The 25,429-nt window shown below is 41.1% G+C and overlaps 1 protein-coding gene across 2 annotated transcripts in view; it reads left to right on the top strand.

Annotated features, from left to right (window-relative positions):
* Positions 1 to 24,692, top strand: part of SETBP1 (SET binding protein 1) — a 264,672-nt gene extending 239,980 nt beyond the window's left edge. For both annotated transcript variants that reach the window (XM_084225792.1, XM_084225791.1), the window contains 2 exons: positions 13,716 to 13,883; positions 19,013 to 24,692. In XM_084225792.1, coding sequence (XP_084081918.1) covers positions 13,716 to 13,883; positions 19,013 to 19,569 — 725 coding nt within the window. In that variant the 3' untranslated portion in view covers positions 19,570 to 24,692. The remainder of the gene's footprint in view (positions 1 to 13,715; positions 13,884 to 19,012) is intronic.
* Positions 24,693 to 25,429: the final 737 nt, after the last annotated feature.

Here is a 25,429-nt window from a genome sequence, read left to right as displayed (position 1 = left end):
CATGTGCATAAGTCATCATGATGCTTTTGCTTCCAGAGCATTTTACCAAAACTAAATGAACGATGAAGAATGGATAAACAAGAGGGCAGAGGAAATGTTAAGCTTAGTTAGTTGTCTCATCATTCTGAGACATATTGCCTTTTTTGCTTTGAGGTAGTTTCAAACACAGATAAAGCAAATTATGCACTAAGGAATGGCTTGTTCTTCTATCAGCTAGATAGGCTATATTTGTTTCATTGATTTCTTCTGTGCAGAACAGCAATTGTAGAACTGGATCCTGTAAGTTCTGGTGTTTGTCTCCCACCTGCAATTTTGAATTGCTGATTTGACAGATTTATTATATTTTTTTAAATTTATTTTTATGCTCTCTTTGACGGAAATAAAAATATATGCTTGCTTCTTTATAATGTGAAGCCAAAGACCCTTGCCTTGGGGCAGGAAAAAAAATTTCCTAATTTTCAGCCTGGGTAACAAATCCATCCTAAAGGATCAGAGGACATTTCCATGGTTTAAATTTCCTACCCATACACCTTGATGTCTTGCATCACAGCCATTTTGCCTCCTGCTCAGGGAAGAGTTGACAGGACATCTTTGTGCTGCCCCTCCACAGGTGACAAGGGGATGTTTACAGTGACGAGATATTTCTCTGCCCACGAGAGACTTTGGAACAAGCAAGAATGAAGGCTCAGGCCTTGATTCACTTGCCCACACATAGTTGTCAGCTGTCATTTGAGATGCCCAGAATATCCTGCCTGGCCTCCAGCTGCTCTTGCAGAAGGGCAGAGGTCTTGTCTCGAGCCCTTTATCATATCTGCCAGCCTCCCTCGGATGTTTCAAATACCTCAGGGCATTTCAAATACAACCAGGTGCCTGCACAGACTTCAGACTCCTGGCCCAGAGATGCACCATCCACATTTGAGCCTCTCCTTTTGAGTGGGAGGAATTTACGCTTGAGTGGGGATTTGGCCACGGAGCTCTCACCCAAATCTGGATACCCACAGCATAAGATTGCTGCCTGAGTTAGATTTCTCAGCTTTTATTATGGTCAGTGGAAGTTTAGCTAATGGAGCCTGGAGCATAAATAATCTTGCACTAAAGCAGGCCCCACTTTTTCAGCTGTAACGCCCACTCCACTCTTCTGACTGCACTAATTTTATCTTTGTAGCCTTAAATACATAGCTCTCACATAGAAACATGAGTTGCTGCCACCTAAAGTGAGATGAACCCACTATTCCCTTTGTTATTAAAAGAAAACACTGTCAGGAGGGTGTTAAGCACAAATCCATAAATTTGTTTATGAAGAGAAAATTCAAAACACTGAATTTGATTGAGCTGTTTTCCTGGGCACATGTCCCAGTATGAAAAAAACAAGGCCTGTGTTCCTTTTTACACCCAAACTGCTAAATAAAGTCCCTTTAGATTTCTTCTTTCCAGAATTCTATATTTTCTGCAAAACTTACAAGGCCAGCTTTTACAAACAATTTTCTGAAGCTGAGACCTGTCCTCGTGTCGGTCTGTACTGGGACACAGAGTCCTGAAAAAAGAAAGTACACTCTTAACCTAATTTTAGGCATAAAGTTTGGAGAGCTTGTGCTTGTCAGTTTCCTGACATTCGTTGTTTTTTCCATAGGGCTGTGACCTGACCAAAGTCTCAGTCAGAGCCAGAATTTCAGCAGATTCTGTCTCTGTTCCATCTTTGCTTTTGTGCAATAAAATTCTGCCACCCCAGGAAAGCAGTCATCATTTCAAAAAAAGCAAAAAAAAAAAAAATCTTTGCTTGCATAATCTTTGCTTCATCATGATGCTCTCTCAGAGAGGATGCTTAAAGGGAACATATTCCTACCCTGATCCTCCAGTCTGTATTTTGTCTGCCTGGTGCTATAAAATAAGAGGATAAGGCTATAGGGAGAGCAGTTCACTGCTTGGAGAACCTAAAATACTCTGTTTTGGCTCCAGTAAATGTGAAAACTGAAGACAAGCTTGCACCAAAGCCATGAAGAAAAGCTCTCTGCACATTTAGAGTGAGTCAAGCATAGATGTGCAACCTTAAAGTTGATAGCATAGCTCCAAATGTCAGTGGTTAAGAGCATTTAGACTTTTCCATGCATGCTCTTTCTTCTGGTTCTTGTCAATCTGCTCTTCACACATGTCTGTAATAAGTGATTTCCCTCCTCCAACTTCTTTCCAATCTATTCTTTGTCTCCTATTTCCATCCATTTCCCTATTTCATTCCACTTTGCACTCTTCACCTCTCTAACCTTTTCTTCATCAGTCACATCCCTCCTTGTGTCTCTGCCCCATAGAGGCACTCTCTGACCTTGTTATACGTGGTCTCCCTGCCATCCTTCTTCCACTGCTATAGGAAGCAGTCTCCAGCAAGAATTTTAATGAAAAACACTCTGGGTAAAGTATTTCCTTCAGAATTTTCCTCTTAAAAGAGTGTAAAACTGAAGATTTTACACTAGGGTTCATATCAGAACAATAGTGTGTCGCTGGGTGTTTCAACTGGATAAAAGCAGAATTATGAACTTCAAGGAAAGTTCTGATTTTCCTATCTGGCTGTCTTTTCTCCATTCATAGGAACACTGAGCTATTTAAATAAAGCCAAACATTGTAATGTATTTGATAGTTTTCACATATTTTAGTAATTTTCAAATGCTGGTTAACCTATTTGATGCTAAATTTAATTGTCAATAATACTCACAAGCTTATCTATACATCTGTTTAAACAGATTTCAGTTTTCATAGTAAAGTCAGTTACTGTACTTTTCGTCATGAAGGTGAGAAAACACCCCTTATCTATTGACCTGAAATAAAGAAGGAAAGAGAAGAAGAACAATAGATGCACTCCCAGTGTGCATTATTTTTCATCTCTGCTGCTGATAAAGAAAGCACTCATTTTATGATAAATCAGCATTAAGGTGGGATGAATGGACTCAGATTTTAAAACAAACCCAACATGAGACCTTCTAAAAATAAAAACTCCTCTGTTGCAGTGGAGTTTTTACCTCTTCTAGATTGCAGGGTCTATGGAGACTCCTGTTAAGTGCTGAGATTTCACTTCAAATGCATGTCATACTCAGAGTATTTCTGATTGTATGAACTGTGGCACAGCTTATTACAGATAAAAAAGAAAAATGAAATTGCTCTGCTGCCCTGCCCAGCAGGGAAAATGCTAACTTAGAAACGATCAGATTTGCATGCTTTTATCAGCCCCAGTGACTTTCTGCCTATCCTCATCCCACCTGTCCCCAAGTACCTTTGTGCTTTCTCAGCCCCCTTCACCTGCAGCTGCAGGGAGCAGAGAGGTGTGGAGCCCTTGGGAGCTCAGTTCAGATGTCACTGAACTGAGTTCCATGGTGGAGGAGCTCCCCTGGTTCTCTTCTTCTCCTTTTTTGTAACCAGATGGATTTCTGGGTTCCAGCAACGTCCCTGGTGCGGTTTACTTCTCTATTACAGACATCACCATGGGGCTGCTGAAGTTGGTGTAGTACAAATATAACACATTTCCTTTAGCAAGAGAAATATATCAGCTGAATTCATGCAGCAAATGTATATTTTCTTTGCTAATGCATACACAGAGAGAACGAAGCTGTTTCTGGAGGAACACTGTGCTTCCTTAGTGAAGGGCTCAGCTGAACTCGTTCAGGAAGATTTTGCTAATTATTTGGATAACTCCTCTTAGTTTTCATCAGGTTTTTTACCATGGATGTGCCTGGAAAATGACTCCCATCATTGCACCAGCCCGGCCCTTGTGCATCATTTGTCCTCCCCCCGCTGGCAACTTGACTCTTCCAGCTCTGCTTCATGCCAGCCCTCTCCCACCAGAGCTGCCAGTGTCCCATTTAATCTGTGATAAATACAAACTGCTCCCAACCCTACTTGCCTAGGGGGTACCAGCTCTATCTGCCACATTTAAAAATGATCATCCCTGTTGTTTAGAAAAACAACAACTCAAAATACCACCCTTGACTTTTCTCATTACTTACAGGCTGAAATTTCCCCATCTGTCTTTCCTCAGCCGTGTTCTTGAGAAAGAAATCCTGTCTTCTGTTTTCTTTCTCCCCAGTGAGCAAATCCTCATCCACTGTGACAGCTCATCTTGGAATGACTACTTATTCTAGGTAGTTCCTTGCTCCTACCTGGAGATCTTTTCATTTCTTCCCCTCAGTGCACCTAATGGCTTTTCATGTTTTTTTTTTTTTAAAAGAGCCCTTTGTCTCACTTTTCCACCTAACCATTCTCCCTCAAACAATGCTTTTTCATTTCTCCTCATTCACAGATTTTAATTTTTGCCCTATCTCCTCTGTGAGAGACTTAAGTTCTTCATCACTGTATAATAAGTGATTCATTTGCTGAGATTTAATTGCAAATTTATTTTCTCCAACCCTGTCAGCTTCTGTCTGCCCCTCTTGATTCTGTCAGTCTCCAGCAACTGTAAACTGTAATTTTTTGTTCAATTTTCAGTCTCTGAGCAGGAAAAACTTCTGATTCTGAACCTTTGCCTTAAAACTCTCTTCACAAGGCCTGGGAACTCAGGGCCTTTGACTCTGAATTAGTCTTTTGACCCCTCAGGTTTTCTTTTCATTAAATTTATTTATTGCTGTCACCCACATATAACTGCCGTGTTCTTCTGCTTTGATCCAAATTCCACTAAAAATCCTGATTTCATGTGTTCATTACTTCCTGACATTAAAAAAAAAAAAAAAAAAAAGAAAAAAAAAGAAAAGAAAAAATTTGGTGGCTTCTTCCGGGATATTTTGGAATCCCAGTCCTACTCTGTTTGAAGGGCTGGGGAAGGGCACACATTGGGGCTGGAGGGGACAGGGCAGGAGCACTTTTACAGTCACCTTGTGTGACTGTCCTGCGCTGCCCTGGACTGTGAACTACTCCCACAATCTCTGTTAAGTGTTCATATTGGAATTCCCTAAATCCATTAAAGACTGAGCTTCCAGACACACAGACTTCATCTCCAGTGATGGGGGCTGCATCTCCGTCTCCTGACTCACCTTGGCAATATGAGGAGGAGGAAGGAGCTCTGTGATTCTTCCTGTTGTGGTACAGAGAAGAGGAAATCCAAAGCAAAACCAAAAGGCAAAGAAGAGCAAGACTGCATCTGCCAGGAAGTCTAATTCTCCACAAATATGAAAAAGACAGGAGACTGGTCTTTGAAAATTCAGGTTACAGTTGGTGACCCTCTTAGGCTGCAGCACCAGGAGCGTGGGCAGCAGGCTGAAGCCGGGGATTCTCCACCTTGACTCTCCTGTCATGGGACCCCACCTGCAGTGGTGTGTCCAGCCCCGGAGCCCCCAACACTAGAGAGATATGGACCTGTTGGTAGAAGTCCAAAGGAGGCCATAAAGGTGCTCAGAGGGCTGGAGCAGCTCTTCTCTGGAGCCAGGCTGGGAGAGCTGGGGGTGTTCACCTGGAGAAGGATACAGGGATACCTTAGAAGCCCTTCCAGTGCCTGAAGGGGCTCTAAGAAGGCCAGAGAAGGATTTTGGAAAGAATTTTGTAGTGACAGCACAAGGGTGGAATGGCCTCACACTGACAGAGTGCACTGTAAGCTGAGTTATTAGGAACAACACCTTACTTACATTTTATGGCTGAGCAATGGAGTCTTGAGACTTGTCCTGATGATAATAGTGCTTTCTTTCCCCATTCTCCTGGGATTTAGTCCTTTCACTGGCAATGCTGACAACTGTGCAGTCATCAAATGCTGTATGTCATTGCATGCAGCTCCATGTGGCCTTGGGACCCTGGTCCCCAAACTGGAAGAGGACCTGAAGCCTGCCCAGACCATCCCACATCTGCACAGAGCCACAGCAGCCGCCACGCTGGCTGAGGAGATGCCTTGCCAGGCTTCAGGTATTGCAGCAGTTGCCACTGTGCTCCCTGTCAGGAAACACAATTATCTTCATGAAGAAGTGAAGAGGAAGACTCACACTGCATTTCTTGAACACAGGCACAGAGATTCACCCAAGTAGAAAGGAATGGCAAGATGCATTTAACCTCATTAGTTTCAGTAGGGCTGACTTTGTGCAATCCATCAGTGTACAAATACATTAGGGGAACTAAACTATTTCCACATCTCATTTACATAATGGATGGGATGTGAAATGAGTCCTATGGAGGAGAAGTGCCCCGGAGGCACTAAAGTTTATCACAATATGTAAGAGTTCTTTTAGATCATTGCATTAAATTTCCACTAACAAGATAACAAATTAATTGTCTGCATTACTGTACTAACCCAAAGTGGATAAAGTGTATGATTTCAGCAGAGGAAGGCAGCTGTTTAAGACAGCTTGGTGGTTATAGAAGGAGGCAGAGGAGATTAGTGTGTCTCCCAGCATTTGTATGCTATGATGCCAGCCCTCCTCCTGCCTCTTTAAGAAATCCGGCTCTTCTCTAATCTGATGTAGGACTTGAGCTTTATTAGTGAAGTGAGGGAGAATGAGTAAATCAACTGTATCAGACAAGCCTCAGGACATCTGGAAATTGATCATTCTGCAGAAATAAGCACTCTGTGTTTATTAGCTGGGAGTTCATCACTATCACTTCTTTTTATTCAATTCCTAAGAGATTTCAAAGCTATCATCATAGTATTAGCTCTTCTGACTGTGCTACTGGAGATAAAGATCAGAAGATCTATCTAATGATGGCTTTCTCAGTCTCCCTCTTTCTTTCTCTAAAGCTATTCTGATTAAAAAAAAAAAAAAGTAGGAAAATAGCAAGAATGAAATAAAGCAGACTTCATCTCTTAAATTTTTGCCTGTTGGCAATGGGAGTAATTTTTTTTCATTATTATTCCACAGGCACTCGGTTTTATTCAGGGGGACACATTCTGCAAAATAGAAAATCCCTCTTAGAAAAGGTGGAATTTGAAGTTTTTAATGTGGTGGTGGAAAAGGAAGGAAGATAAAAGGACTTAAAGTCATAAAGCAGTGCTTTACATTGAAAGTACAGTTATTTTAAATGATAATACACGTCAAATAGAACCCAGGGAAATTACTTCCATAAGTTAGAAAGGTAATAATATTACTTTAAGAAGAATAATTACTTTCCTTAACTACATTTATCACATAGTAATTCAGTTCTCCCTTCTGGAATATGATGCAATGCCAAACTTTTGACTGATTTATTTAAAACCAGCCTTAAGAAAAGATTCACCAAGATATGAGGTTTCTTCTGGTTCTTTATTCCAAACTGAGGAGTTATCAAAATGCAAATACTCTGACTAACTGCATGTCATGTTTAGACCTGCATTCCTGTACAGCTGCATTGCACAGCTTCATTGTGCAAAGACACTGGGAGGAAAAAGAAAAATCTGTAAGAGTTTTCCAGTAACAATGGTCAGACACAAAAACAATTTAAGTATGGCCATGGATTTCCAGAAATCTGTGGGGAGCACAAATCCAATCCAATGAACCCTCTAAAGTAAAGTCTTCCCCAGTGGAAGCTTCACTGAGATCAATTTTTATCAGCTGATTTTTTTTTCCATTTTCCAATGGCAAATTAACATTTATTATCTCTTTTGGACTGGCACTTTGAGTTCCAGCCCGGGTGCATGTTGTGCTAGATTCTGTACACAGATTAAAGAAAAAAAAGGTGCATGTTGTCCAAGAATCTTTCTGTGCAAGTAGATGTGGAGAGAAAACAGATGAATGCAATAAGCAGGGTGATCATGATTTAACAGTAAAGCAAGGCAAGTAAATTAATCCATTTGTACAGAGCCCAGCACAATGCAGCTGGACCACATTGCTTGAAAAGTTAGCACTTAATAACAATAACAATAATTACCAGGTCTTTAAAATTAATGTATTCATTTCAGTTAGGGCTCATAAGTTGCTTAGCCAGTGAATGAAAAATGCTATAAATCTTTAAGGAAAGGCCAATTTCAAGTCAGAATTGTCTTCCCTCCTACACAAACTTTCTGCCAGTTTGCCCTGAACTGGAGTCATGCTTCTCCTGAATCACATTTGTACTTATTATTACAGTGATTATTTCTTTATAATCATACCATCACTGTTTCAGGCTCCTGATAAAATCCTTCGTGTCCACCTCTGCTTTTGAAGCTGTCCTTTCCCTCTGCCCTTTCTCATTATATGCATAATGATTGATTTCCTTCCTGCTTTGCTGCCCATTGTTTGCTTGCCTGTGCATGAGGTGTTGTCTGTGCTATCAGTAGGACTCAGGGGAGTTAAGACATGGGTCTTTCATGGGATGAAAAGGGTTCTAATGTGGAGGAAATTCACAAAAATTAACAGATAGGTGATAAATAAGGTCTGAATCAGGCCATGAGTTTACATCATAGAATCATGGAATGGTTTGGATTGGAAAGAACCTTAAATACCATCTTGTCTCAACCCCCCTGCAATGGTCAGGGACACCTTCCACTGTCCCAGGCTGCTCCAAACCCTGTCCAACCTGGCCTGGGCCACTTCCAGGGATCCAGGGGCAGCCACAGCTGCTCTGGGCACCCTGGGCCAGCAGCTCTCCACCCTCACAGGGAAGGATTTCTCTGTAATATCTAAAACTCCCCTTTTGGAATTTCAATCAGTTCCCCTCTGTCCTATCACTATCTAGGTGCACAAAAAAGTCACTCTTCAGATTTTCTTTGAAGCTCCCTTTAAGTTCTGGAAGGCTATAGGGTCTCCCCACAGCCTTCTTCAGCCTGAAAAAACTCGCATTTCTTCTCAGCCTGTCTCCATGGCAAAAGTGCTCCAGCCCCCACAGAATGTTCTTTCTTTCTGAGGCAGTGCCAAAGGATAAAATATACTGATTCAACAAATGAGCATGTGAATTTTAAACTCTTATATCCCTGTGATGGTGTTGGAAATTACCTATTTTCACCTGATTCTTAGATGGGTTGAACTAGGGCCTCCTCTTACCCAAGGCCTTCTGAACAGAGCTGTCCAACTGAGAGGAAAAAGTGCAGATGGGAGGTGATGATCCCACACCAGCAGGTCTGTCTGCTGAAGGACAGACACTCCACCACTGCAGAGGCATCAAAGCCTGGTCAGCAAATTGCTGCACCTCTGTCTGTTTCCAACAATACCTCTGAATCTGTTTGCATTCTGGTATCCAGGAAAGAAAACTCATGGCTCTCCCTTACTGACTGCTCCAGATCCATAAATTACCCTTCTTCCTCAATATAGAGGAGACTTTCAGTGAGGTGAGGGATACAGGCTGAAGAAACCAAGCCCCTAAAACAAGAGACAGACGTCTGAGCCCATGATTCACCAGCGATGAGCTGCAACTGGGCCATGCAGACTTTGAAGTAATTCATTACATTTGTATCTCTTCTGCAGGGGGAGGACTTTCCTCAATGATTTGTATGACCTTGCTAAAGCCAGATAGGTGGTAATTGAGCAGCAACTACTTCTTCAGAAGAAACAGAATAAAAATATTGAAAATATTGACTCACCCCAAAGGCAGTGAGCAGCACTTTGGTCTTTGACCTTTAAGCATCCTAGGGTAGTCAATAACCTGGCTGTTAGATGCTGTGCCTGCCACTGATTTTGATTTGGGAGTAGTTTAACCTTGAACCAAGATCTAAGTAACCACGGCAACAGGAAGTTGGCCTCTCCATCCAAGGAGTGGGGATCCATAAATCAAGGTCCCTAATGCAAACACTGTGTGCAGGTAGAGATTTGAGAGGATAAGTGGTTTGTGGGGGATTACCTTTGAAAAAATGAGTGATTGTCCCTTGATATGTTGAAACACGGCTTCACAGACTTTTTTCTTTTTTTATCAATAGAGGTCAACAGGTTACAGCTGCATGTTTTCATATGGCTCTTTATATAGGCCCTTCAGTTTAATTAGAACCAGATGTTGAATTTATGAGGTTGTTAGCATTATTATGTACCATATGCACGTGCATATATGTGTGTGTGTATTGATACATGCACCCACATGTGCACGTTACTTGTGCACCCACTACACTCATGAATAAATATTGTTAAGGCACAAACCCAAGCACTGTGTAGTGGTGAGACCTCAGGTGTGCATACACAGAGCTCCAAAGGGTAATTACCTAGTCAAATATCTCACTTATTCTATGGGACACTGCCTTATTCAATGTATAGAGCTCACCTAATGAACAGCTATTTGGGAGCTGGATTTTCCTCTTGCTATTCAGTGCGTGACATCATGTCTCATTTATTCCACATTTCTAAGCCTTGGTATGAATAGATGAATGTTTCATGAATGTTGATAATTTTATTTTCACAGGGCTGCTCTTGAGATGAGGGGTATATTATTGTTCTCATTTGCACTAGAGAAGCTGAGCAGAGAGAGATTGAAGTTTAATGGATACAATTTGAGATGCTTAATACTAGATTTGAGGCTCTGGAAATCTAATAGGCAGAGACTGCTCTGTTTATCTCCACCAAGCTGTGACCTGTAACACTGTCTCACGACTATTTCTGCCCTTTCTTGCCTCCTTTAAATCCACCAGCTGATATCAGGTCACGTTTTCACCAGGACTCGGTATCCCAACCTGGCCCATTTGTACCCCTGTCTTTCAGACTCCTCTCATTGTAGAATTTCTGTGCCTGAATCTGATAGGGATCTCTTCCACAGCTTCTGGGACAAACCACAGATCTGCTGATATTTCTCATTTTACGTGCCAGAAACCTGGAGTTCATAGTGACTGTTCATAGCAGCTCCAAAGAGCAAATATAAAGAATTTCTGGTTGGTGTATGGAGAAGCTGAGCACAGTGAAGAGACACAAAAGGGAAAAGGGTCTGGAGCACCAGGACCAGCTGGGGGGGGCTCAGCCTGGAGTGAAAGAGGCTCAGGGGAGACCTTCTCACTCTCTGCAACTCCCCAACAGGAGGGTGCAGGCAGGGGGGGCCAGACTCTATTGCCAGGGAAGGGACAGAACAAGCTGTGCCAGGGGAGGTTTAAATTGCATATTAAGAAAACTTTCTTCACAGAAAGGGTTGTCCAGTTCTGACACAGGCTCTCAGATGGAGATGGCTGGAGTTGCCATCCCCTGGAGGGATTTAAAGGCTTGGGAACATGGGTCAGTAGTGGCCTTGGCAGTGGTGGGGGAACAGTGGGACTTGATGATCTTAGGGAGCTTTCCATGCTGTGTCAGAGCACCTGTGGGAAGTCTTTGGGGAACCACCAGGTGCTATCCAAGTGCAGCCAAGGGTTCAGTGCTGCAGGGGAAAAAGGCTGACCTGACGTTTGCTGCTAGCCTGGGTCAGGAATGTTGTGGAGACGTGCAAAACCAGATCAGAGTGGCAAATCGAACTCAGCAAAGATGTCAGGAGATTCTCATGATTGACCAAGAAGCTCCTGAGTGGTGTCAGGCACAAAAAGGAAGCAAAAGGGACGTGGAAGCAGGTGGCCCAGAGATTGAGATCTACGATGTTCAGGCATGCAGGGATGGCGTTAGGAAGGCCAAGCCCACCTGGAGTTGAATCTAGGGCAGAAGATCAATGAGAAGTGTTTTGAGAGTTACATAAAGCAGCCAAAAATAGCCTGTGGAAAGAAAATATGGACCCCTTGCTGAACGAAACAGGGACCCTGGCTGAAAAAGATCAGCAGGAGACTGATTGTCCTCTTTGCCTAGATCTCTGCTGGTAGGACTGGCCTTTGAGAATCCACAGAATGCTGCTGTGAAAGAAAACCTGCTCTCAGAGGAAGATCTGATTAGGGAACACTTAAACGGACTGGACATGCATAAATCCATGGCATTTGGCAGGATGTACCCAAAGGTGCTGAGGGATCTGGCTGGCATCACTGTGAGACCACTCTAGGTTGTTTTTGAAAGGTTGTGGTGATAAGAAGAGGTTTCTGAGGACTAGAAGAGAGGAAATATCAGTCCAATAAGGTCAAGAAGCAAAAGCAAGGAAGCAGCAATACTGTTCAGTCTCATCTCTAGAATTTGATGGAGTAAATTATTGTGAAGAGCGTTTCCATACATATGAAGGAGGAGAAGATGACCAGGAGTAGTTATCACAGATCTGTGAAGTGGAAATCATGCCTCTCCAATCTGATGTTTCTTATCTTGGCTTTAGCAAGAGTTCTGCCACTGAGTTCTATCAGCTTCTTACAGACAAAATGATGAAACACAGGCAGAATAAATGTACTCTGTGATGGAGTGAAAACTGGCTGGTCTCAGAGGGCTGTGTTGGGCAGCACAAAATCCACTTAGAGACCGGACAGCAGAGATGCACCCCATGACAGGGTGGTTCTAAAAGGTTCTAAAACCTTTTAATATGTCAAATAATGGCAGGATAGAGAACATCCTCACCAAATCTGGAGAATTTCAGAACTCAGAGCAGTGGCCAATATGCCAGAGGAATATGGACATATGGGAGAGAGTCCAGTCAGAGGCCACAGAGATTATGAAGACTCTGGGGTATTATCTCTCTTATGACGAAAGACTCAGAGAGATGGGATGTTCTGCCTGAAGAAGAGAAGGCTCAGAGGGATTTTTCTGCATATACAAATATTTGATGGGAAAGATTAGAGAGGGTGGAGCCAGATTATTCTCAATGCTGCCCCATGACAGGACAAGAAATGGGCAGCAGCTGAAACATTAGCACAAGTTGTTCCTGAACAGTGTAGATTTACTGAGGGGATGAGCAGTTTGTAGAGAGAGGTTGTGGACTCTCCCTCCTTAGAGATATTCTTCTTTGGCTAGATGTGGTCCAGGGCAGCCTTCTCTGGATCTGGATGACCCTGTTTGATCAGGATGACATTGGCAAGGTGGTCTCAAGAGGAGCTTTTCAACCTCAGCTGCTTTGTGGTTTTTTGAATCATTGTATAATTTAGTTGCCAAAATTTGATGCATTTTATCTGAGGCTCGTGTGCAGGTTGAGATCTGAAAAAAGAAGGAATTTATGAAGGATTTTCTCTGATAAATTAATATCTGCCCTAATCATGTTGAAGCCCAACATCACAGAGACTGGGAGAGGTTTTCAAATTTCCATGCCAGGAGTTTAAATTTCACATATTCACAAGCAAACAAAATGGTTACAAACTATACGAGAGTCGGAGAAACACTTAGTGAAGGAATTTGCCAGCCATAAGTGCATAACTTTTATTTTTTTGGAATATTTAACCTCTTCGGCATTATTTTGCCACTCATTTATTCTGCATTGTAAACTGTAGGTAGAAAGATATATGACAAACAACTCTTTCTTTCTTTAACTCACTTCCCTTTGATGAGCTGCAAGGCAAATTTAATTAGGAAGGGAATTCCTGAAAAATAAATGTAACGTGCTCCGGATGGGAATTGCATATTGAGGTTGTTCCTGATGCCTGCTCCTTACTCAGATGAAACACCCACTAAGTCAGGTGTTTATAGCAGAGAAGTATGTAACTATGTGTGGAGAAGGAACTACACAGGAAATGATACATAGGCATTCCCAGTAAATGGAGTCACAAAGGATATCTGTCTTTGTACAAGTATCAGAGTGTATGTGTTTTCTTAGAAGAAAAAGTACTAATGAAGAATGTTTTGTTGGTTTGCCATTGTTTATAGAGACCAGTGATGGCACATCCTTCTGCAAAATTATCAAAGATTGATAACAGTTATGGTCCTTGCTAGTATCAAGACTGTATTACAGATACATCCACAAGGAAATATGGAAATATATCAAAGTAGCAAGGGCAGCAACTGACTTCTCTTTTTTTCAGCTATATCCCCAGATATGTTACAGTACTAATACTCATCCAAATTTTGTTTCCCCAGGAATTGCAAGTCCCCACTTAAAAGCAGACCAGACTTCACTTCATGGTAAAATGGAAAGCTCTGCCTGTAATGTGATGACCAGAAGGAAACCAGCAGCTGTTGACAGTGTTGCAATGCCAAGTCCAGTATTATCTCTCCTACCTTCACCATCAGCAACATCTGAAGCAGGTACTGCTGCCTTCACTCCAGCCCTTCTGTTTCTTCCCCATCTCCTTCCCTCTGGAGCTGTACAATATGTTCACCTAATCCTCTTCCTGACTGGAGAAGTAGCTGCAAATGTGAATATCTAATGTGATAATCAGGCTGTAACATCTCCAGTGCTTTCTTACCGTGATTGTAGATCTTGGCACATCAAATCTATTTTATTCACACACCACCACTTGTGCAATAATGAGGATGCAAGTAGCACCAGCCTGCAGGGTCTAGCAGGACACTCTGAAGCAAGACTCCTGTGGTCCTTCCCCAGCCCCATTCTTCATTTCTTTTTAATGCTCCCATCCCTGTAGCATGAACAAACCAAATACACAGTGAATAGCTGAGGAGCAGATGAGATTTTTTTGCTGCATACTTCAGTGATTTTAGCATAATATTCTGTCTTGCAAATGCAAAATTGTCTGGGGCAATGAGCAGTGATTTAAAATACCAGAATAAATAAGTCAGAATAGCATGCTTTTCTATCAACTTATATTTTGTGCTTCTACTTTGAATTAGATCAGAAAGGTGATATCTTTATACTGTTGGAAATTGAGCCAAGTCATTCAGGCATCATCATGCCTTTTCTTGGGCATGGATAGAGAGGTTAATCTTGCGTTTTGTCTTAATTTCCAGTGAATGGGGAATCCACAGTTCATTACCCTATATGCAGCCATTAGGACTTTCATAGTCTTGTCAAACTTTTCATGTCACATTCACAAGAAATATATTTGTATCGCTGACTTACAGTACTATTGCATATTTAATAATTCAGCTGAAAGTGCTTTTTCAACACACTCATTTTTATTTCCCTCTCACTTCTTGAATAAGTTGTGAAAACAAGGGTTTCATGCTGCAAATTAGCCTCTGTAAAGATAAATTTTTATATTAAAAAAAATCAGGATTGTCTGTTTAGTACTTTCCTATATATAAACCAAGGACAGATTTTTAAAGCAGCAGAGGAGGAAAGCACACAAATATTTTATGATCCTTTTCAAGATGAAAGTGTATGCTTGACTGCATAGTTCATTCTTTCCATTTTCAGAAGTCTAATTAAATTTTTGGTTTATCTGTAGCCCAGATGTTGAAATAATTTAGCTGAAAACTGAAAGAAACTGTGTTAATGGGAAAACAGGACAGTGCTATGGGTTTTCTGTAATTAATAGGAAGCTCTTTGAAAATTCCTCCATTCAGTGCAAGCCAAGAAATTGGCCCCAGCTCTGAGCAGCCTCCTCTGTGCCATGTTCTTGCAAGTGGCCTCAGGCACCTCTGAAGGGATGGAAAATAACAGGCAGCAAGAAGGATTTTAGGGCTTCAGACACAGTACAGCCATCCAGAATGAACTTAGGGGGGCCAACAAAGAGCATCCAAAGGGTCTGTTCTGCCTGGGCTCACCTCCTTGTTCACCATCACTGCTGGAGTGGGTTTTTCAGCCTCCTCTCAGCTCCCCTTGGAAATATATATTTTTGTCAGGAGTGGCTATCTTTGCTTCAGAAGCTGTTTCCAGCATCATATCATTCCTGTTTGGCTCCCCAGCATGGCCTGCAGCCATTTCTAGTTTGAGAGATTGAGCCTCACTGCACCTGTGGACCCTGGGGAGAAACACCAGACCTCCATGTGCCCTACTTGAAATGTGTAAAGCTGTGGTTTAAGGCTAACATTGGTTCTTGCTTGTTTTGGGGCAGCTAGGTGGGGTTGTTTGGAGAGTGAAGAAAGGATGAAGCAAAAGTATAAAAGCTTGTGCTGCATCATGCATTTCTAGTTTCCCTTCATTTTGGGCTGGATTTTGCCTCTGTGGAGGCAGACCAGAAAAAAATCAAAAAAACTAAGACCAACACAGACCAGCCTGGGTCCAAGGTTGGGCAGGGTCTGTCTGGATAAAATGGAAAAGATTAATGCATAGCTTTGGCTTTCAGCACAGCAGTAAGTCACATGGCAATATAGGAAAATACTTTATATCAAAGATTGCTCACCAAGAGCTTCCAGATGAGTTGATAACACCTAATGGCTCTCACTTCAATACTAGTTTACTTTGGCAGATCTCCCTGATATTTTATCATAGGCACACCTCATCAAAGCTTCCCCCTGCAGGCCCATCAGACTATTTCTGCGTAGTCTTCCTACACCAAATGTAGAATCAGATGTCCCTGACATTCAACAATCAAAATAATGTTGGGTTTCCTAATATCTCATTTTAAAAGCCTGACCTGAAAGCATAGGTACTTACTCAGTACATGCATTCTGACTACTGGCAGACTGTGTAACAACTCAAATGATTTCTAAAGCCTGCAAGTTCAGAGCCTTGCTAGGAAGAAACAAAAAGAATTATTAGTAGCTTCTAACAAGCTCCCTGAGAAAGCCATAAACACCCCAAAGCATTTACAAAGGAAAAATTAGTTTATTAAGCCAGCATAGAACAGCACAGGTTTTTTTTTTCCTAAATGTGAAAATGTGTTTCAGCACAAAAATGAACAGACTGGAGAGTTTGCAAAGTTTTGTAAGGGCAAAAAAAGTATCTAAACATGAAGAAATACACTGAAAGTGGTGTTCAGCCATCCATTTACATGCAGGACCAGAAGCCTACCCATAATTGCCTGCATATCAGTTAATTTTGGGGAATTGGGGAGTTTGGCAGAAGGCAGGTGCCAGCCTTTGCTCCACTTGGGTGGTGTCTATTCAGAATCAGGACCCACTCAGGACTCTCAGCCTGAGTGACCTCTTGAGTGCCTAAGAGGGTTTCAGGATGGACAGGAGCTCTGTGTTCTAATCAGGATTTCCAAACAATGTGCAAGGTCATCTTGAATTGCATCGAGTTCCCATTTTAGGGTTTAGAAGCTGAGGTCATCCTCTACCAGCTGCACAGACCAGGTCTCCATTGACCACTTTCAGGTGGTAACACCAATCTGCAGAAACAGCTGGCTACAGATAAATCTCAGTAAAGACATAACGTCTTTGCAGGGACTTGGCTAATGCTTTTACTTCAAATTTTTTTCCCCAGTTCCTTGGCTTACTTTCTTTCCAATGAAAATTGAGAGAAAAGCCAAATCTCCTGGTATCATCATGATACCTTGCAAGCTTTCCTGCATTTCTGCTAAATTTTCTGTGGTCAATCACCAACTGAAAAATTTCAGCTTTACTTTCAGAAAAAAAAAAAAAAAAAAGCACCTCAAATAATGGAATTTTAAAAAATATATAGGATTTTAAAATGCACCCTGACAATAGAAATAAAAGGCAAAAGGTGGACAGCGAACTTGAGGAGTGTGCCAAATGTTTGATTTTTTTAGATCTTCTGACCTGAAGCTACTCTCAGGATTTGGGTGGGACTCAAAGGATTTGAATGCTTAAGGCTGAAGTTATTGGGGCTGCTTGTGTCAATCACCAGTGAGGACAGATGAGAATAATCATGTTCTGTGACAGGGACTTAACCTTTTTTGATCAAATTTCTGGGAAATAGCTTGCTGCCACTTGCCTTTAGGGATCTTGAATCCACAGTTTTTAGGGGTGACCTACTTGGGAGGAATTTTGTGCAACTAATTAGCTTCTCCTGAGCAACTTGGATATTTCATTTCCTTTCTCTTTTCCTTTGGTACCAAAATGACTGCATTCCTCTTTTCTTTTGTCCTCTGTGAACCACAAACTGCAAATGGGTTTTATTTTTCTTTTTGGTGTGGGGAGTGGGTTACATATGGAAAATGTATTTTGTTTTGTAATTAATGAAAACCAGACTTTGGGAAGTTGGCCATCCCAGGTCTTTATTTATAAGAGAGCATATGTCTGTGTTTTGTTTATGACTCACTCCTACTTCTTACATTGTAACTTGGGTTTGTTTATGCAAGCTCTTCGCTGAATCCAAGCAACATGGTGGTATAAGAGCCAATAATTTATGTTCTCCAAGAGGGGAGGCCAGTGAATGAGGTTTATATGCTGAATCTGTCACAGCCCATAGAGAGCAAGAGGAGATTCTACAACTTGACAGCTCCTGGTTATCTGCAAAAAATGCTACAATAGCAACCTTATTTAAACTACTGCTGGAAGATTAGCCTGTTAGCCATGAAGGCAGAGATAACCCCAAAATGAACCTTTCTCAAAATCTTGCCTGCTCAGGAAACTTCAGGGATTTCAAACCCAAATGGCTGCTTGACAGTCAGGTGTAAATTAAGTTTGCAAGTAGATGTGGGCTGAGGTTAATTTAGTAGGATGTTTTATTCTTTACCAAAAAAGAAATTCTGAGCTCCATCCTTTCTTTCCCAGCAGCACAGAATGGATATGTTAGGAGTGAAAGGGAGCACCAGTTATTGCAATAGCAGAATTAATACATTCTGCTTCCCTCACAAAGGAGTAGTTACGTCTAATCTGTGTGCAAATCCTGAACTCTGAACAGATGCCGTTTTCAGGAAAGGACAATGAGACAATTTAGGCAAAACAAGCAAGGTCTCGTGTCCTAAGCAAAGGACAAGGAGCCAAGAAATTCTGGGTACTCTTCCCAGCTCTGACAATGACTCACAACGTGACCTTGGCAAGAAACTTAACTACTTTGGACTTCGTTCAGATCCAAAGTAAGTGATCTGAACCAGGAGTAAGCTTACTTTTGGGGGCCATTAAAGTCAATTATATGACTGAGTAGTTTCAGCTAGTATCTGAAGAGATGATAGTACAGAAACCCGGGAAGGGCTAATGAATTTGCCGCAGATGGAGTGACCCACACGTCTTGTCTCTGCCCACTAGTTTCAGCAACAAACACTTTTCATACAAACTGGCATTCATGACAAGAATTAAAGGCTGAATTGAAGACATCAGGATTATACCTTTGGGGTACAGAAGGTTTAATAATTAAGTTGGATCAATATGACAGCCATGCTAAGCTTCCTTCTCTCCTATTAAAGGTTGAAAAATGAGAATGAAGCAAACTCATGCTAAAACATTGCTCAAACGTAGCAAAAGCTTTGTTGCTTTAGAAGAGGGAACAGGCAGAGAGAAATCTCTGAAGACTACTTATATGAAAGTTGTATTTTCATCTACTCTTCATGATTCTAGAAAGGGTAAAAGAAGAGTTTCCAATCACTGCTGTTTGACCCACCCCTGTTTCTCTCCTTGTCTCCCAACAGCCAGCTCACCACTGAAGAAAAGGTTCAAGCGCCGTGAAATTGAAGCAATCCAGTGCGAGGTGCGCAAGATGTGCAACTACACCAAGATCCTGTCCACAAAGAAGAACCTGGACCACGTGAACAAGATCCTGAAAGCCAAGCGGCTGCAGAGACAATCAAAGACAGGCAATAACTTCGTGAAGAAGAGGAGGGGGCGTCCTCGGAAGCAACCCCTTTCCTTTGACGAAGACTCCAGAGACCAAATGCCCGTTCTGGAAAAATGCGTTGACCTTCCGAGCAAAAGAGGTCAGAGACCAACACTCAACCCATTAATATTGGAGCAAGCAGCCACTCAAGATACAATCATGGCCACCATCGAGGCTGTCATACACATGGCTCGAGAGACGCCACCGCTGCCGCCACCTCTGCCTCCTCCACCCCCTCCACTCCCTCTCCCTCTACCCCGGGCACCCCGGGTTGGAAAAAGGAAAAACAAGACCCCGCAGGAGGAAGAGGAGGACGTGAAAGTGAAGCGGCACCGGAAAGGCAGAGGGAGCGAAAGCGAAGGCCTTCCCTAAGGCCAGTGCACCTCGTCAGATGTTGGGTGCCCACAGTGGAGCACGCCAGGACCGGGGGACAGGAGGTGCACAGTCCGCCTCACCCCTTTGGCCGCACCAGACTGACCTGTCCCTTCAGCAGCCAGAACTCATTGCAGAGAGCTGTGCCAGCTGGGGCGCGCATCTTTCCTCTTCATCGCTTTGACCCAAGCCTCCCCCCCCAAGGAAAGAGGGGGGAAAGGCGCGGGAAAAGTGGGGGATACAGGAGAGGAGGATGTGTGTCAAAGTTGGAAAAAGCATGAACTCTGCCGAGTTTCCAAAACTAATCTGAATCTCAGCATTGCTGTTCTCATACCGTACCCAGAGGCTGGAAGTCATCCTCGCAGATAGTTGAACGTTGTCACTAAGGGTGCATGCTCGACTCTGATTCTGTTTGGTGGGCCAGGTGAAACTAAGAGTAACTTTACCATAGCATAAATCACTGTAAAAAAGGAAAAAAAAAAAAAGAAACAACAACAACAACAAAAAAAGAAACAAAGAAACAAAGAAACAAAGAAAGAAACAAAGAAGAAAAAACCCAACAAAAAATAATGTAATTTTCTCAACTGTGATATTGGTTATAACCTATTTGATTTTTTTTTTTTCCAGTTTTGTATACCTACCAGGCTTTGGGACAGCATAAGCCAAAAGGCCTGGCTCCTGCTAGAACTATATATTTCTTTCTCATTTACTTGCCTAGTTACAACTAGCTGCAATATAGGCAATAGAAAATTAGAGCCTTACACACGTGCACACTCATTTCGAGTGCTATCCCAGGAAACGATGGAATATCACAGCATTTAAAATAAGGTATACACGGATATTCGGTTACAATAGCACGTTTATATGAAGCAACTTGGCAATGGCATGTGAAAAAGGGGTCATCCATCAGCCAAGTTGTTTTGATGCTCGGTACATATGAGTAGAGAACAGCAAGACACTTCTGGGGAATAGTTATAGTAAACATGGAAAAAAAAATCACCAAAAAAAAGAATATAAAAAAGATAAAAGAAAAAAAATAGGACAGAAAAAAAAATAGAATAAAAACCAGAACCCAAATCTACCAAGTTTTTGCCATCTGCAATTCCCAGTGAAATTAACGGGAAAACCAGAATATTAATAATTTGCTTTGGGTAGCAATGCCTTGATATTATCTTTTAAAGAAAATAGATAAAGTAGATTGTTTTAAAAAACTATAGAACAAACCCTATGGATAATAGATCCTTTCTTGGCAATTATTTCTGAAAAAAAAAAAAAGAAAAGGAATAAGTGTTCTTATCTGAAAATAGAAATAAAAATGTTCAAAGGGTATCACCACTGCAATTGTATTAATGCCACTTTGGACATGTTCTCCAAGTTGTGGTTGCCTTAATAAACTAAAAAATAATTTTTTTTTTTTTGTACATAATGTAATTATAAAGCTCTCAGTCTGCATGGATGCAAACTGTGTGTGACAAATCGTCTCTTTAAATGGTCAGTTCAAATTGTACATTTCTCATTCGAGTTGTCCGTTAGCCATTGATTAAACTTGGGTAAAATACCCAAGCTCCATATCCACAGCCCAATTAAAATGTTTCGCTAAAACAAAGACTGAACAAAAAGCTGTTCCATTGCAGTGTCAATGCTTTTAAAAAAGAAAGTAAATTGTTGAAATTTGAAATAGGTACTTTCAACTCTATTTCCTTTCTTTTTAAATCCTGCGGTGCACTCAACACCTAGCATGGCAAGATGGATATTAAAATGGGAACAGGGAGGGAAGATTCCACCAAGGGAGGGGGGATTGGAATCACTTCATGGTTGACAAGCCAAATGCTATTCCCTTTTTCGAGAAATCTTGAATTGGTTTATTGCCAAGGAAGCTTCATATAGCACGACACTAAAAAAAAAAAAAAAAAAAAAAAAAAGAAGAAGAACCACAAGAAAACAAGAAAACCCCACCAAAAAAACAAAACAACAAACCCAACAAAAAGTCCCCACAAAAAAATATTGTGTTTCTATTCTGTTATTTATTTACAAAAATCATATCAAGACTATGGTGTTAGAGGAACACTGTAAACATACAACTCGTTGTTTTTTAGAGACTGATTTTTCTTCTGTGATAGCACCTTAGCTTATTAAAACTGAACGCATATGGGGATAGGATTGCGTCGGGGAGCTGGAAGAGGGGATGTATTATTTTTTATTTTTTTAAGACTGGAACAAATTTTGAGATCCTAACTCCTTAAACCTGATAAGAGGGATCGCAGAATTTTGTTTCCAATTTGTTTTGCATCATTCATCATACCTATTTGTGCTTTTTTGTTTTCCAATTAATGCAGCTTAGAAATAAATTGGCTGGTTGCTCGTTCTGTTAAAACCAATTTTGCTTTTCAGCTCTCTTGAATTAGCACAGTGTTATTGACTGAAGTTGTAGGCCTGCAGAAAAAAACCCTAAACCTCATTGAACTCCTCTCTTCTTCCTTAAAAAACATTGGATTGAGGTTTAGTTAATTTATAAATCTTTTATTCCCAATCTCCTTTGGGCTTGAAAGTACGTGACAGTCACTTAAAATGACAGAAAGAAAATCGTAAGTTTGGTATTCCAGGTAGCTGAAATTAAGCCAAACAACTTATCCTTAGTTTTATCTCCAGTGATGTCCTTCCTAGCATTAAAGGACATTTCAGTGTGTAGTGAGTGAAAAAAGGTCTGAAGGCAACAAAGTCTGTCATAAAATGCCCATTGTGGCATCAAGATGGATTTGGGTCCTTTTTGGACACACTTGGGTAAAACTGCCCCAGGGAAGTAACATTGAGTGGCTGCTGCCTCTCATGCTCCTGAGATTTGGGAAAAGAATGCTCTTATCCTTCCAAAAAGTGCTATCCAAAAGGCTGCTAGAGGCACAGTGTTTAAGGAGAGCATCCACGAGGAGGGAACAACCCCACAGACCCTTCATTGAGCAAAACCATGAAGAGGTCCTATTTGTCCTAGAGAAACTAAGCTCAGGACTTGGTAGCTAAAAGCTCTCAGCATGGGATGGGCTCTATCCAGAAGATCAAGGTTTGTGTTTTCATGGCCAGAAGGTGCTGGTGGAGCGTGGTGCTGTGGTTCAGCTGTGGCTGTTTGTCCGCACAACACCGTCATGCAGTTGGTCCTGGGCTGACAGGGAGAGTAACTAGTTAGTGTCATAAAAAGCCGACTGAAAATTCTGTTAGATGGCACTCAGAATTTGTGTTCTGCATGTTGCATAGTCTATAAAGATGATAAGCAAGTTGCTGACAGAATAATATTTTAAGGCGATGTACTACATGCAGATCATAAAGGATTTAGTTTTAGGGCTTAAGGCTAAAATCCCACTCCTACCGTTTATTACCCAACAATATTCCAGTAATGAGCTTTTTGATTTTTTTTTCCCTTACCACAAGGAAGATTTACTGAAGAACTCTCTAGATTCTCTCCCCACGTTTCCAAAAACTGTATAAAACTGGGGTGAAAGCCCTTTTGCTTACTAAGACCAAAAAAACCTTTCAAACACCTCCACTGTGTCACAGATTAGCACACACCTGAGCATGCTTCAATAAAAACACGAAACAGTATCACGTGGCTGTGAGCCATATGAAATAAGGCCACGGGTTTGCATCCACTCTGTGGGTCTTTTATTCCTCAATCCAGTGTAAAACCAGAAATGGGGATAAATATTCAGGGAGAGAGGAAAAAAAAAAAAAACAAAAAAAAAAACACAAAAAAAAAAAAACATTACCACTTGTGTCTCCAAGACCTTCATGCTGCCAGTTTCTTGAGCCCTTCAATATTAAATTTTCTGTGAAGCACCTTGCATGTTTTTGGATAACTGTAAAAAAAAATGAAAAAAATAAATTTAGAAGAGGTGAAAATAGTCATCAGCTACCCAGGTATCCTACAGCATGGCCCATTTGGCAGAAATGTTGTGGAACATAGAATATTCTAATTGTGACTATTTGGGTAGCATCTGGTGCAATGGGATGCCACTTCATCACAGGGACTTCTGAGCACTACAAAAATGCACCAAATAAACAGAAATCACTGTTCCAAACACAAGGATTTCCCTAACTCTTATTTTCACAGGCCCTGATTCAGGACTGCACTTAAGCACATCTAATGAGCATCCTGAAGAGTTTGAAGAACAACTAAAAGAATACAGGGAAAAGGGAAACAAAACAAAAAACACCAAACAAATTTTAAAAAAGGAAAAAAAAATCTAAGAAACAAAACCAGGATGGTTTTCTGAATTGAAAAAAATAAACATCTTACTCTTGTAATGCCTCTTCTTTCCATATCATCCAAAAACTGGGGTGCAGCAGTTCTGAGATAATTAGAAGCACATTTCAACAAAGAACACATATTGGAGATCTCCTTAAGATGCCTGCCTAGTTTGCATAAAACACTACATAGAAAAAAAAAGAAAAAGAAAAAAATATAAAAACATGAAAAGAGCTGCCAATTGGACAACATGGGGAAGCAGTTCAATCCCATGTTGGTTTGTTTTACTTTTCTTTTTCTTTATTTTTTAAGCTATTTCTTAAATAATAAATGCACATGAAGTGTTAAATATGTATATACTGTATTTCAAAAAAATTAAAAAATCAAACGAATGGGGCACAAGATTGTTCTATAAGTCGTGCTGGCTAATTTTTAGTTTGTATTCATAAGTGGTTTTTAAAAGCCTTTTTTAAAGTGTAATTTGCATGTTCTACTTTGATTGTATGTAAACATATTTTAGAGCAAAAAAATGTATTTGTATTTTATTGAATATAGAGGCAAGAAAAAAACTTGTACATTGTTTGAAATGTTCTTTTTGTAACAGTTTTTATTCATGAAGCATTTTTGTACATTTAAAAATGGATATGGACTTGATGTTCTTTGAGGCTTAGATACATCTGGCATGCTTTAATGTCATGCTCCTTCATGATCTTAGATGTTGGTTTTTAAACATTTTTTTCTAAAACAAAGCTCAGTCTTTTCGCTACCAAATCAGGTTAGCACAGTATAGAGCACTTAACTAAAAAAAAAAAAGAAAAAAAAAAAGTTAATCCTATTCATATGTTATTCATTGTGTGAAATTAAAGGAATTCAATTCAGTCTAACATGAGTTGTGAATTCTTTTGTCTTATTTTCCATCTGTTTCCCATCACTAGGGAGTTTAATAGCTTTTGGGATACTAATACCATGCATTCACAAGCCCTCTTTATGGTAATGGATAAAAACATGCTTTGGTTCTGTTCTTTTTTATTTTCTCTTTTTCTTTTTTTCTTTTTTTTTTATTTTTTTATTTTTTCCCAGAATATCCTTAAAAGTTAAAAATGGACTGTGCCATGGGCCCCCCAGGCAGAAGGGGGCTTTAGTGCTGTGCCTATCACTAAAATGACAGAAACATCTCTGGTCCAAATCGTGTCCTCGGGGGCACCAGCAGAGTAGAACTTGCCACCCAGGTGGGATTTCCACTCCAGAAGCAGATGGAGCATCCCTCTCCAGATCCCTGCAGGGAAGGCAGTCCCAGGGGCTGGGCTGTCGACAGGAGGGTGACGAGAGCCAACACTCTCCTCACTGAGCATCAGAGAGGAAGGGCTGCAGGCCAAGGGGTATTTTCCGTTCGGTGGAGCCTCACGCTGTGACAATGGCACAGGCCACAGCCCGTTGGAGGGTTTTAAGTTTCCTTTCCAAGTTGCTGCTGAGAGCAGTCTTGCTGCCATTGCAGGCAGTCAGCCTCAGCATCCAACGAGCTCCTCCGCAGCAATGCCAGGTTTCATCTTTCTCCTCCTCAGAGAGAGCTCCCCACCTTCGCCAGTGGCTCAGCAACCTCGTGGAAATTAAATCTCACCTCCTGGA

This window comes from Fringilla coelebs (assembly GCF_963513975.1).
Source record: "Fringilla coelebs genome assembly, chromosome: Z".
NCBI classification, from domain to species: domain Eukaryota; kingdom Metazoa; phylum Chordata; class Aves; order Passeriformes; family Fringillidae; genus Fringilla; species Fringilla coelebs.
The sequence above is the reverse complement of the archived record's forward strand: the minus strand, read 5'-3'. Positions and strand labels throughout refer to the sequence as shown.